This window comes from Cygnus olor, chromosome 12, assembly GCF_009769625.2.
Source record: "Cygnus olor isolate bCygOlo1 chromosome 12, bCygOlo1.pri.v2, whole genome shotgun sequence".
NCBI lineage: Eukaryota > Metazoa > Chordata > Aves > Anseriformes > Anatidae > Cygnus > Cygnus olor.
This window is the reverse complement of record NC_049180.1, coordinates 11,843,721-11,857,716: the sequence shown is the minus strand read 5'-3', so window position 1 is coordinate 11,857,716 and position 13,996 is coordinate 11,843,721. Positions and strand designations below refer to the sequence as shown.

Sequence of the window (13,996 nt, the reverse complement as noted above, 5' to 3'; positions counted from 1 at the left end):
GAACCTGTACGTGACAAATTCAGGTCTGTGAGCTCTTTTAGCACCATGCCCATCTGCTTCTCCTTGCCCTTGCAGGATTACCTTGGGCCAGCTGTCTTCATCACAGCCATACAGACACCTTATAAAAACACCAGAGCTATCATCCCTTTCAGTTTTATTTACAGAAAGAACCCAAGCTGGGTAATACCTTAATTTTAAATCCTGTAACAAAATCTGTTAAGTGTAATAAATGCCATACTCCACATGAAAAACAGTACTACAAACTGAATATACAATATATTTTGGAAGACTTAAGCTGTGCTACTATCTTGCTTGTACCTTGAACTTCATTTTGATGAGAAAACATGAGTGAAATCATTACAATACTTTCTAACTGGATATTACTGTACTAATGTTTAATTAAGCTGCATAAAAACCCTCTCTCTCAAGTATCACTCCAGCTTACCTTTTCAGAGCTGAAATGCTCACCTTCTCCATGACAGAGCAATTAGCCATGAGCTAATTTTAACAGAGATTGAAAAAAAGTCTAACAGTTTCCAGTAGTATTGTTAGAGACATCCTCCCACAAATATTCAATACACTACTACAGGATCTGGCCTCATTGCACTGCAACAAGCTCTTACACACTCCTCAGAATTCACAAGGCTGAGGCTTTTATTTTTAAAAAGATCAAAAGTTCCCCAAGCACTACTAGAGGTTTGCTCATCTCTGCTACAGTCTTGTATTACCTCAGTGCTGTTCTAGTTTGACAGTACAAAACGTTGGGTTGAACCTGCGCTCACATGTTCTAAAGCATTTGGTTTGGACCCTGAAATCCACTTGTAAAATATTATCCTAGTTACTAAATTTCTAAGCAACTTTCAATTGGGAAGCCTACTTAACGATTGTTTAAGGTAAGCAAATATGAATTTACACTTCAAAGGGGAAACTTTTCACATAATGAAAACTATTATCCATACAGGTCACTGTCATTCCAAATGAGCACATACTTACATAGCTGATGAAAATACTTGCTTCTCCGCAGGAAGCTGGTTTCCATTTAAATAGAAGATCATTTGCTTTTCTTGCAAGTCTAGTAGAAATCCTATTGTGTCTCCTTACATGCAAAACAAAGATAATTTGAACAGTTAAGTTATGTTAAATGACAATAGCTGAGACAGTTATTTTTAAAGTATCATATATCTCACTGAGTTGTCTAAGAAGGAACTGTCTGAAAATGTACAGCAGAAGGAACAGTGTGGTACAGGCAGTAACTAGCAGGAAAAAACAGGACAATATAATAATTAAAAGATAAGTATTTTAGTCTGCCAGGGCACTAATACTATATAGCTGCAGAAGTACTGCTGAGTATTAGCCAAAGCCAGAAAAAAAACACTGCTTTCCCCACCTGTCTCTGACAATTTTACATCAGTTGAAGATACCTTCAGAACACATAGTTGCTAAGTTTTTAAAATGCTTGTGCCATGTATTTAAGAAATGTGTTAATTTAGCCAGAAATTGGGAGAAATTTAATAGAAGAGAAGGTACAGTTTACACAAGCATTGCTTACAGATAGATTCCTACCAAGATTTTAAAGCCAAGATCAAGTACACAGCTTTGCTGTCCAAGTAGTTATCCAAGAATTTAAAGCAAGTTAAGACAATACAACTCCTCCTTAACCTTGATCTCTAAATTAGATTATTTTTTTCCTTCTTTAAAGTAACTGTTTCAACACAGAAAGGATTATTTCAACTCTATCCTAGTACTACAAATACCAGAAAAAGTCTTATGATAAGGAAGTCCAGCAACTTTAATTGGTGCTACAATTTGTACTCTGCCTATGAAAATAAAGAGCATTTAACTAACAAGACCCTCTTTACGCACATGGTGGAACAAGAGTATGGTGCCTGTTTTGTACCTTTAAACCACTGCAAATTAATATCACAAATTACAGCACAGGCATAATTATTAAACATTTAGTATCACCAGGATCAGTCATCAAAAATTATTTCATGCCACTAACATACTATGTACTCCAGATGCCTGCAAGAGGACAAGTCCTGTGCAGAAATCAGTTAGGATGAAAAGCACAAGAAAGGACCGAATACCTTCTTTCCAACAGGGATGGGAATGTGGTTTACTTCTGGCATTATACCAAATCAGCTGCCGGCAGCCATCATATGCACAGGAGTATTCATCGTCCCCGATACCATAACCTTCCTTTAGGAAAAAAAGGAAGTGAAGTATTTCAGTCTGAAAAGAGCTAAAGTTTATTTTTATTCAGCTAAACCATTCTTCCAAGAGCAGGAAGGGTTCCCATCCATACCTTCCCTTGAAAATCATTCTTCAAATGAAGTCTTGGCTTCATTTTCACACCAAAAGGAGTTTGTTAGAGACAATATCCCCCCTCTCGCTCCCTGAAGTATTTCTCAGACTGTATGAGCTCAGCTTCTACTGTCTACTAACTTTTGTCCTATATTTAAAGATCACAGGACTAGTAGCCAAATAATTATGTTAACTTTTTGTAGCTTAGGAAGTCAACAAAAGAACAACTCCTCTCCTATCCTGAAGTCCCAGTATCAGGCTTGCAATAGACAACCACAAGATAATCAAGCATCACCAGACACAGAGCACAAAGAACAGTCCCATAGACCCTTCACCAGCTGTGTCACATTCTGTCCCTGTCAAGTGACAGCCTCCCTCATTCAGTTACAACCCTGATGGAATTATATGCCATCAGTATTTAGCCACCAGTAAAACAACCGTTGCAACAGAATCATCCAGCTCACATGTAACATCTCCTGTATTCATACCTTGAGCAGGAAGCAGGCAGAAAAACAAACACAGTCTCATCTACAGTAATTGGGAAAAATCTTTTAAGCCTCTTAGCATTCTAAAGGCAGACACATTGCCTTTTATTTCAAACAGTTTCCATTACACTCAACATCAACAATGCCTGTGCCCAGGACAGGTCTGTACGGTTTTTTTGGTTGGTTGTTTTTGTTTGATTGATTTTAAGTTACACCACTAGTAACTCCATGCTAGAAATGTGGGACTGGACTTTGGACATGATGTACATGCATGTTATATACCAGCAGAGGACAATCCTATTTATGTGAATAAGAAATGCAGCAAGTACAAACTCACAGGTCTCACAGGTAGACGGTGAACAAAGCTACTCCCCCATTCTCAGGTGTTTCTTGCCATTGATGTTTCCTTTCACCTCCTTGACATATTTCTCTCATACCCCACCCCCCCCAATATTTACTCATATGTCTGTATTTGGCCTATCTTCATATTAGCTTCTGCACTTTACACTTGTACAATGACTTTCTACAATAATCAGAAATAAGCAGTTTTAACTGCTTATCTCTACATTCAAAATAAGTAAATATATAAAGCTTCTCCTAAAGGAGATTCCAAGTAGGAACAGAAAACTATGCAATTGCAACTATAAAGTAGGGCTACGGGTATATTTCTTACTCAAACTCAATCACAACTTAAAATCTCAGCCCTGTATTTCCATTCTAGTCAGTAGTAGTAGGCTAGGTCATACATACTTTTTGTACGGATGTTCTAACCTGTACTTTAATGACAACTTTGGAAGGTTGATAATATGGAAAGCCCTCTCTAAGCTCAAGTATACAAGTTTGCTGGGTAATAATCTCCATGTTTTCTCAATGTTATGCAAATATGGAAGTAAATATGCTACAGCATACTGAGTTTATGACAGCCATATAGAGCTACCATAAATAGTTGAGGAGAAAGAGGTCCTAGTTATATCTTTACTAACATTAGCAGAGATTATTCTTTGACTACAGGTTCGGACTTCATGTTCACATGGAATATTATGTTTTAAAGCTAGTAAGAGCATAATTAAAAAATAAATACTAAGAAGAATATTTAGAATTCAGGATAAGATACTAAGCTAGCTAGATGAGAATGAGAGCAAAGCAAACTATAAATAAGTGTATTTATTTTATATTATCTGAATAAAGGCAAGAAGGTAGAGAATCCAACCTTTCTGTAATCCTTATTTTTAATCAAAAAAGCTGCCACATTCCCAAACCATACCATATTACTTCTACCAACAGATCAAAACATGCCATGCTATCCCAAAGTCAACTTAAAGAACTATTTCCCAGGTGAAAGTTAGCATACATTCATATTACATTAAAGAGGGTAATCAAATGGATGTTTGATGACCTGTGTAAAAATGCATGCATGACAATCTGCTAGTTCCTAGTGAGCAATTTTTTGCTTCACAAAAACACACAGTAACCACTGTTTTTACCTAAAGACTACAGAGTTTCTAGGACGACACTAAGGCACAAGACACCAGTCATTTCTCTGTAGCTTCCAGGCAATGGCAAGTAGATAAGTTGTCACTGCTAGCAGCTATGCAATACTTGTGTGACCAGTGTCAGCATGTTGCAATAACAACCCAGTCTTTCCTTGTATCTCCATCAGAAAAAGCAGTTTTGCAAACGTACAGAAAAATTGAAGGAAAGAAGTGCACACTTACTGCCACAGAATAACCAGTGTTGAAAGTAGAGAAATACTAAAGTTACATTATCAGCTAGATGATATCACATGTACTCACATGATTGAGAAACTTGCTGTCTTTGGTAGCCCATCCTATCTGCATCACTCCCGAAGTAATTACTGTAACTTCATAGTACCAAACTCCAGAATCAACACAGAATGTACATCTAACGCTTTCAAAGGATGAGGCGTCACATCGAGCCTACCAAAACCAAACCAGAAGTTAGTTTTCTACAAAATAATCATTTAAATAAGCTCCTTCCTTTCCTGGACCAAGTTTCTCATGTGTAAGAATACACCAGCACAATTAGGCTAAGGCACCAAGACAGGAAGACCTAAGTCACGGGCTGTTAGCTAACACTTGGTAGGAAGAACTTAAAGGTATTCACTATTACATGGAAATTCATCTACAAAGTAGAGAAACAAAGTAATATGGGAAGAAAAAACACGGCTGAGACAAGGATCCTGCTGTTACGTACTCCTCAGGATTAGATAGGACAAGAAGTAGGAATTACACTTTGGTGAGCAGTTTTAGTTTAAATGAGTGAAAAATGAGCTGACAAGCATCTTCACTTTTCTGAATACAGGCACTACTTTACTATGAACATTTCTACAACAGAAGTCAGCTTGATCAGATGTTTGTAACATCACTAAGTAAACTTACTACACAAAGCTGGCAGAGAACTTTGATTAATTCTAGGAAACCGCAGGAGCAAGTAGACAAAAAAGTAGTTAAAACCCATTGGTTTCTTCAGACTTTTTTCCAGTCGAAACCATGAAGTGACATCATACCTCTAATCCATGTGGTGAGATCTTCAGGTATTCACTGACATCGTTGCTGTTCAGCATAGCCCTAATGTTGGTCAAATCAACCTTCTCGTATGTGAACTGCCTGCCTTCTTTTAAAACTGCAAAATAAAAGTAATTTGAATCACTGCTGCAGTAGAGCTTCATTTTGAACATTTCATATGGGGACAATTGATTGCATTGGGACACAGTTCATTTTTGGCATAACTGAATGAAATATTGACATTTTGCCTCCATGAAAACAGTATCACTTCCAATAATACTGTCAGATGTCCTCTAAACATCAGAACGTTATCTATACCTCTGACTAGAGCTTCTGCAGTCTAATTACTACTTTTAAGAAACCCACAGGCAAACACAAAGCATCCAAGTTCATACCAAGATGCCACTTTGTCCTGGTTTCAGCTAGGATAGAGTTAATTTTCCTCCTAGTAGCTGGTAGGGTGCTGTGACTGGGATTTAGGATGAGAATAATGTTATCACACTGATGTTTTAATTGTTGCAGAGCAGGGCTTACACTAAGCCAAGGACATTTCAGCTTCTCGCTCTGTCCTGCCAGACGGCAGGCGGGGGTGCAGCAGGAGCTGGGAGAGGACAGACCCAGGACAGCTGACCCAGACTGGCCAAAGTTTGTGTCATATGGCATCATGCTGAACAATTATATGGGGGGCTGGCTGGGGTGGGGGGGACCAGCTGCTCGGGGTAGGTTGGGCATTGGTCAGCGGGTGGTGAGCAACTGCATTGTGCATCACTTGTTTCGTACACATTATTAGTAGTAGTACTATTATCATCATTATTACTTTTTCTTTTCTGTCCTAATAAACTGTCTTTATCTCAACCCACAGGCTTTCATTTCTTTCTGATTCTCTCCCCCATCCCAGAGAGGGAGGGGGAAGGGTGAGTGAACAGCTGCGTGGTGCTTAGCTGCCGACATGGTTAAACCACAACACACTTGTTTCAGGAATTATTGTTGTATTTGTATATTCATTTGGGCAGAGTTTTCCCAATTCATCATGTGGCAAAGATTTTGGAGGCAGGGGAAGAAAGGGAACAGAAAAACAGTCTTCTACCCTCTCAGTTTCAGGTAGAAGACGAACTTTATCTGAGCCAGAGAAACTTTCTCCCTCCTTCCCCTTTTCACATGGTGTCAATTGCTGACATACACGTTTATTTACAAATCAGAGATCCTATCTTAGGACCACTTCTTATACCCCAAATTTGCTACAACACTTAGACATATGTTAACTAAACAACTGACGGTGTCCTACCACATGCTGACTAAAGCTCCATAAAGCTCAACAAAACCGTTTCCCCAGATTTATCACAGACTGAATCATAGAACGGCTTGGGTTGGAAGGGACCTCAAGGATCATCTAGTTCCAGCCCCCTTCCCACAGGCAGGGATGCCACCCACTAGATCAGGTTGCTCAGGGCCTCATCTAACCTGGTCTTGAACACTCCCAGGGATGGGGCATCCACAGCTTCTCTGGGCAGCCTGTGCCAGTGCCTCACCACCCTCTGAGTGAAGAATTTCCTCAGAATCTCTCATCTCAATCTCCCCTCTTTTAGTTTAAAACCATTCCCCCTCATCCTGTCATTATGGGATTGAGTAAAGAGTCACTCTCCATCTTTTTTAGAAGTCCCGAAACACATTAGAAACAAGGCTCTTGGAGTTACTGGGCCCTCCAAATCACAACTCAACAAGTGAATTTTATGATTTTTAGTCATCCTAGAGGACAGATCTGTTGAAGTGATTTGACAAATTACTTCTCATACTCAATCAGAAGAATATTTTCTTTAAGTGTCTTTAATAATTCTTTGGGACCATGCACTGCTGGCCTAAGATCACAGTAGTGACTGCCACCATGATATCATCAGTAATCCAGCTGTTCCAGAGACAGAGCTAGCACTGTTTAGCTACTTGGCACCTTTGCTGAAATGTAGGTTACAGAAAACATGATTAAAATAAGTAGTTTCATTCCAGTCCCAATTTGGGGAGTACAAGCCACTCCCTTTCACAAAGGCTTTTTGGAAAATTTATTTGGAATATATAATAATAATAATAAATTTGGAATATATCATTTGGAAAATGGAATGGAAAATTTATTTTCCATTCAATTAGTCTGGATATATTCACCTCTTTTTTTGATAGCGGTTACAAATGTAGTTAGGTATATTTATAAAAAGAGCTTATACAGAGCAAAATGCAGAGTACTCCTCTATGTCTTTGGAGAATTTCTTAATATTAAATGAATTTATCCCTTTGCTATACCTACACAGATTGTCTAAACTCCACTGGGCACAGAATCCAACCTGGCGTTTTAAATAGTCTGGATGATCCGTCCATTTCTCTAGCAAGATCAGTTGGTCACTAATGCAGGATTCAGAAACTGTCATTTTATTTTCACCTGCAATTTAAAAGCAAAAAAGAATAATTGCTATAAACTAACAGTAAGTTTAGTTAAAGAGAGTAACATTGAGTAAATGCAATAGGAAAAAACAACTTAAAAGCTCAGCATTACAAACAGCATCAAGTTCTTTTCCCAAGCAGACATGAAGTTAACTTTGCAATTACATATATAAATTCTTTGCATGGAGCCATACCATCAGACAATTAAATCATGTTTGTTCTCAATACATTTTTTTTTTTCCAGCAAAGGCTGCATGTAACATAAGTCTTTATGTAGCAATTGCTACATAAAGACTGCGTTTCAGCAAATCTCTTAGTGCTTTCTGGGTGGGGGTGTCATTAAAGCAATAGATTTTTTTTTCCTGCCTGCAAACACCCAATCATAGCTGTTCATCTATTTAATATAGATTTCTTTTAGCAACAAAGGCCTTGATGTCTTAAGTCTTTATGCAGCTATTTCTAACTGATGCAGACTGTATTGAGTTTGAGAAAATCAAGGTTAACGGCTAGGGGGTGACAACTACAGCAATAACTATTTCTTCTGCCCTGCAAGTGCACCAACATTTCTCTTCCACATTTTTGTTCCTACCGCTCCAGTCTCCCATGCTCACAACAAATGTGATAGATGAAACAAATGACAATCACACAGCAGAAGCCATTCTATTACCATTAAGAGCAGTATCAGGCCAATACTTACTTGTTTGTGCAAACTTCTCCAGTGCTATTAGTGCAAAAAGCATCACTGTCGGATGAGACTGGAAATTCTAAATATGGATGAAATAAAATTTATTTAATAAATACATGGCATAGATGGGTACGAAGAGCTATTTTTCACTGAATGTCTTAAGTTGAAATACTCCTCCCCAAGTCATCTAGTCCCTCCTCCAGTCGACAGCTGGTTCAAATAGGTCAGGCTGCTCAGGGCCTTGTCTTATGAACTTCTGAGTATCTCCAAAGGTTGAGATCCCACAGCCTCACTGCAACACCCTGGTGTAATATTTGGCCACCGTCATGATGGAATTTTCTTCCTTACATCCCCAGTTTATGTTCCAGCCTGTGCCTTTTACCTCATGTCCAAACATGCACCTTTGAGGAGAGCCTGCCTCCATTTTCTCCACAGCCTCTTATTGGACCATTAGACAGCTGTAACATCCCCCTTAGCCTCCTCTTTCTCCAGGCTGAAGAAACTCAATTCTCTCAGATAAGATTAGAAAATTGTTTCATTCTATGCTTGTTTTCGGAGTTCTCTACACAAGAAAAGTCTTCATGTAGCATGGTAATAGGGAGGTTTGTGGGAGAGCATGGAGAGAGAAAGGGACAGGATACTCAGATGTACTTTCGTTAAGTAGTTACGTTTACTCTATCAGCTAGGAATGCTAACAGACCAAGTACAAAACAGGGTGTGCTAGTTTTCGTTTCACCTTCCAAGAGTTCATAACAAATAGCTTGAAGTCAACCAACCAGGACTATTAGACTGACTCCTCAAAACGGCCATCTTTTCAACTCGCACCAGTGCCAGACCCTAAGCAACTGACCTAACAAGTGGAATCAGAATTGACTTTAAGTTATTAGCCCTCAGCATTGATTCAAGAGCACTGAATAGAAGCCTAGCATTTCTAGACCAAAGGGCAGAACTGCTTCTTCAAAAAAGAAGTTTTCAAATTTCTGAAGCCTTGTTCTTCTAACCTAAAATTAAAGAAAAAGAGAGATGGAGACTAAGCGTAAAGAAATAATCTGAAGTAATTATTGCAGAGGAGAAAAAAAGTTTACACTTAGATAATAAAACAAATATTGATGAAGTTACACGTCAGGTATACTTAGGAGTATAGTTTCCAGTTTGCTCAACAATATATAATGCTTTTTTACAAGTGTTAACTAGAAGTATATAGGCAGGTTGTTTCAGTCCCAGAGTCTGATGAACTTCCAAAAAAATCTTTTTGAATTACAATGCATCTGCTCTCTTTTGTCACAACTACTACAAGTCTATGGGGCCTGATGACATGCATCCCAGGGTCCTGAGGAAACTAGCTGATGGGGTTGCTAGGCCTCTCTCCATCATATTTGAAAAGTCCTGGCAGTCAGGTGAAGTCCCTGATGGATGACTGGAAAAAGGAAACCATCACTCCCATTTTTAAGAAGGGCAGAAAGGAGGATCCAGGGAACTACAGACCAGTGAGCCTCACCTCTATGCCTGGCAAGATCATGGAAAAAATCCTCTAGGAAGCAGCGTCAAGGCACATGCAAGACAAGGAGGTGATTCCAGACAGCCAGCATGGCTTCACCAAGGGTAAATCGTGCCTGACCAATCTGGTGGTCTTCTGTGATGGAGTGAGTGCATCAGTTGATGAAGGAAGACCGACCGATGTCATCTACCTGGACTTCTACAAGTCCTTTGACACAGTCCCACGTGACACGCTGGTCTCCAAAGTGGAGAGAAATGGATTTGATGGGTGGACCATTCAGTGGATAAGGAGTTGGCTCGATGGTCACACCCAGAGAGTGGTGGCCAATGGCTCTATGTCCAAGTGGAGGCCAGTGACAGATGGCGTCCCTCAGGGGTCTGTCCTGGGACCAGTGCTTTTCAATATCTTCATCAGTGTCACAGAGGATAGGACTGATTGCACCCTCAGCAAGTTTGCAGAGGACAGAGAGCTGAGTGGTGCAGTCAATACAACAGAAGGAAAAGATGCCATTCAAATGGTCCTGGGCAGGCTGGAGAAGTGGGCCCACATGAACCTAATGAGGTTCAACAAGTGCAAGGTACTGCACCTGGGTTAGGACAATCCCAGAAAGGAAGACAGACTGGAAGAACTCATTGAGAGCAGCCCTGTGGAGAGAGGCTTGGGGGTTCTGGTGGACAAGATGTTTGACATCAGCCAGCAGTGCACACTTGCAGCCCAGAAGGCCAACTGCATCCTGGGCTGCATCAAAAGAGGGATGGCCAGCAGGTCGAGGGAGGTGATTGTCCCCCTCTACTCTGACCTCATCAGGCCCCACTTGGAGTCCTGTATCCAGGTTTGGGGCCCCCACCACAAGAAAGATGAGGGGCTGTTAGAGCGAGTCCAGAGGAAGGCTGCAAAGATGATCAGAGGGCTGGAGCACCTCTCCTATGAAGAAAGGCAGAGAGCTGGGGATGTTCAGCCTGGAGAAGAGAAGGCTCAGGGAGTCCTCTTGGCCTTTCAATACTTAAAGGAGTCTTATAAAAAGGATGGAGAAGGACTCTTTACTCAGGTAGATAATGACAGCACAAGGAGGAATGGTGTTAAACTAAAAGAGGGGAGACAGATTAGACATTAGGAAGAAATGGAAGAAATACTTCACTGTAAGGGCAGTGGGGCACTGGAACAGGTTGCCCAGAGAAGCTGTGGATGCCTGGAGGTGTTCAAGGCCAGGCTAGATTAGACCTCGGCCATCCTGATCTAGTGGGTGGCATCCCTGCTTGTGGCAGGGGGGATGGAAGTGGATGATCTTTAAGGTCCCTTCCAATCCAAGCCATTCTATGAAAATTTCACCTGAATATACACACAGAGTTTGTCTATTTTCCTCAATTTGTAAAAGTGCATTCATCAGTGATAATTATCTTCCTGCTAAGCTGAGACAGTTTGATCAATGTTTCTACTCACATTTAAGTGGGTTTTGATGCGATCAGGCAACGTGGTAATTGGAAGTAGAAAAGGTATAAGCTTGGGCAGCCAGCCCTGTGTCATGACATGCAGCAAAGCCTGGTTATTTTAAATATCTTCTTAAAATTAGAGAATATGAGCAGCAAGGTACCTTATGTTTTTTGTTTTTTTTTTTGGGGCGGGGGAATATTTTCATTAGGCCTTTCTGAACTTAAATCTCAACTCTTTGTACATTACCAGTATCCAAACAACTAACTTTTCACAATAATCAGAAAAACCAACAAGCAAAAACATTTTAATTGCTATGTATGGATACCATACAAGATACATACATTAAGATCAAAGACACTTACCAAGCTGTGAAGTAAATATTCTAATATGCCTGGGCTGAGTAAGCCTATACTTGCAGGACCTGTAAAAGTATCACAAATTAAATCCATCCATGGGAACTATCATATATCCATCATTGCACAGAAGTGTAATACAGAAGAAATATCATTGTTCACAAATATTTACTATACAAATAGCTACACTATTACCAAATCACAAACATTTGTTTTACCTGCTATAAACAGAGACAGTTCTAGCGACACTTAGTTTTTGAAATAAGACTCCATCAACCTCTGCTAAACACTTATGCTCATTATTATTTATTTTTTAAGAGTCTGGCTCGCCTTTACTTTTTGCTGAAGAGTCTGGCTCCCCTTTACTTCCACAGAGAACGTGTAAAGACTAGCTCCATTCATCAATAGTTCAAAATAAGCAAAACTAAGTGTCTAATATAACCTACTTGATAGTTAATCATACAATTTGCAACAGCACCGTGGCAAGCTGCCAATTAAGAAAATTGTCCTGAAATACTGCTTGTTTAATCAAAAGAGTTACAATGGAATCAAACTAATATCTCTGAACTCTAAGAAACTGCAGTGGGCTCTATCACGACATTAACAAGTTTTCTGTGTGAGCTACTGCAATGAGGTAAGTTCCAAGATCACTAAAAAAAAGTGGGTATTGGATCTCATTTCGACTTACTATAACAAGAAGGTGGAAGTATTACAGCGTAAAATGTTTCCTGTCCTTGTTCTTTGCTTTGACAGAAATACTAAAATTATGTTTTTAAGAACCATTAGGTGATACCAAACAATCACTTCTTCTTCGTTTCCTTTTCCTGCCCACTTTCAGAAGAGGAGCTAAAAACTGCATAGAAAGATGACCATCAGCAGGAAGGAAATGTAATCATCAGTTTCCAGCACGGTACTAGAAAGTGACAGGGCGTAAAGTGTTCTATATGAAAAGTCACCTTAAAACAACATTGCTGGGATTCTAAGTAACAGCAGTGAATCTTTTCAGCTAACTACAATGAAAGACATGCTTAGCAGCAACAGCATTTTTCTATCGTTCTATACTGCCTCTAAGACTAGTCAATGGGCAGGAGTATTAAATCAGTAAATAACTGTGTTCACAGCAATTCTTAAAGGGCCAGACTAGATCTTGAGAAAAGACCAATTACCAGTGCTAAACCATATGTTGTAAGCATAAGTGTCGATCTACAAACATACGCATTTCAAATTGCTCACCAAACATCAAAATAATTCTTTTCAACTACCTGGGACTGTAAATGGCTCATTCAGACCCAAACTAGTGACTGATGGCTGAATCTGAACATTTTAATTAAGGAGTAAAATTGGTCACACCTGTCAGACAAGATATCCCCCCACATGCAGAACATTATTCAGTTGTAAAACATTTCTGAAGTAGTCTGCACCATGGGTGCTAAAGCAACAGGCACTCAGCAAGCTTTCAGAATAATCCCATGGCTTTACCTGCTAACTTCTCTGCTAAACAGCCCAGTACTGCAGTTGTATTCCGATGTTTGGCAGGGTGACAAGCATCCTGACAAGCAGCAGCGCCACTTAAGTTTAATATTTCAGTTAGCTTTTGCAATGCATCCTGAAAAAGAAAAATAGAATCTTTTCAACATCACTGACACAGTTTTCCCCAATATACTACAAATTATTTTTTACAATATATTACTAAAATCACCATCACATTAGAGGCAACATAAGATGTTATCTAAGATAAAAGTATAATAAAGAAAAGATAGGATGAGAAGTTCAATATTCCCAAGAGTTGTAACTTTAAAACTGCCACCAGATTGTTGGCCATTCAAGTTGTTGGATCAACAACTATAGGATACTTTTGGACATATATGAGCTCCTATAGCAAGAGGATTTTGGTATTATTTGTCTTTGCTTAGTATTCATTCAGCAGCTATGGCAATATTGCTACCTAATCAGTTTTAAGTGCCCTAAAACTCACTCCTTTTCCTGAAGAAATAATTCAGGACTAAAGAGACCGGCAAAAAAAAAAAAAAAAGCCAGCCCACAACCCCATCATCAATTTAGGATGCTGTCAGTTTCACAAGATGTCATAAACGGTACCCTTCAGAACAAATGTCTTTCTATAGTCCTATAGTCACACTAAGCAACAACAATGAAGGTGATAAATTTAAAATGCCATGCTTTGACTTGCTTCATTCAGACAGCATGATATGGATAAAATTCAAGATAGGTCTAGATCACAACCCTCATTTCAGGGTAGGTAGGGGTTAATCTAGAGCCAAGTTATCCTA

The 13,996-nt window shown here is 39.4% G+C and overlaps 1 protein-coding gene across 4 annotated transcripts in view; it reads right to left on the bottom strand.

Annotated features, from left to right (window-relative positions):
* RSPRY1 (ring finger and SPRY domain containing 1) overlaps positions 1 to 13,996 on the bottom strand; it is a 41,974-nt gene that overhangs the window by 6,661 nt on the left and 21,317 nt on the right. For all 4 annotated transcript variants that reach the window (XM_040571538.1, XM_040571537.1, XM_040571535.1 and 1 more), the window contains exons 6-13: positions 13,188 to 13,314; positions 11,718 to 11,776; positions 8,439 to 8,505; positions 7,608 to 7,739; positions 5,317 to 5,432; positions 4,583 to 4,726; positions 2,088 to 2,199; positions 994 to 1,096 (exon numbers count right to left, since the gene is read on the bottom strand). In XM_040571538.1, coding sequence (XP_040427472.1) covers positions 994 to 1,096; positions 2,088 to 2,199; positions 4,583 to 4,726; positions 5,317 to 5,432; positions 7,608 to 7,739; positions 8,439 to 8,505; positions 11,718 to 11,776; positions 13,188 to 13,314 — 860 coding nt within the window. The remainder of the gene's footprint in view (positions 1 to 993; positions 1,097 to 2,087; positions 2,200 to 4,582; positions 4,727 to 5,316; positions 5,433 to 7,607; positions 7,740 to 8,438; positions 8,506 to 11,717; positions 11,777 to 13,187; positions 13,315 to 13,996) is intronic.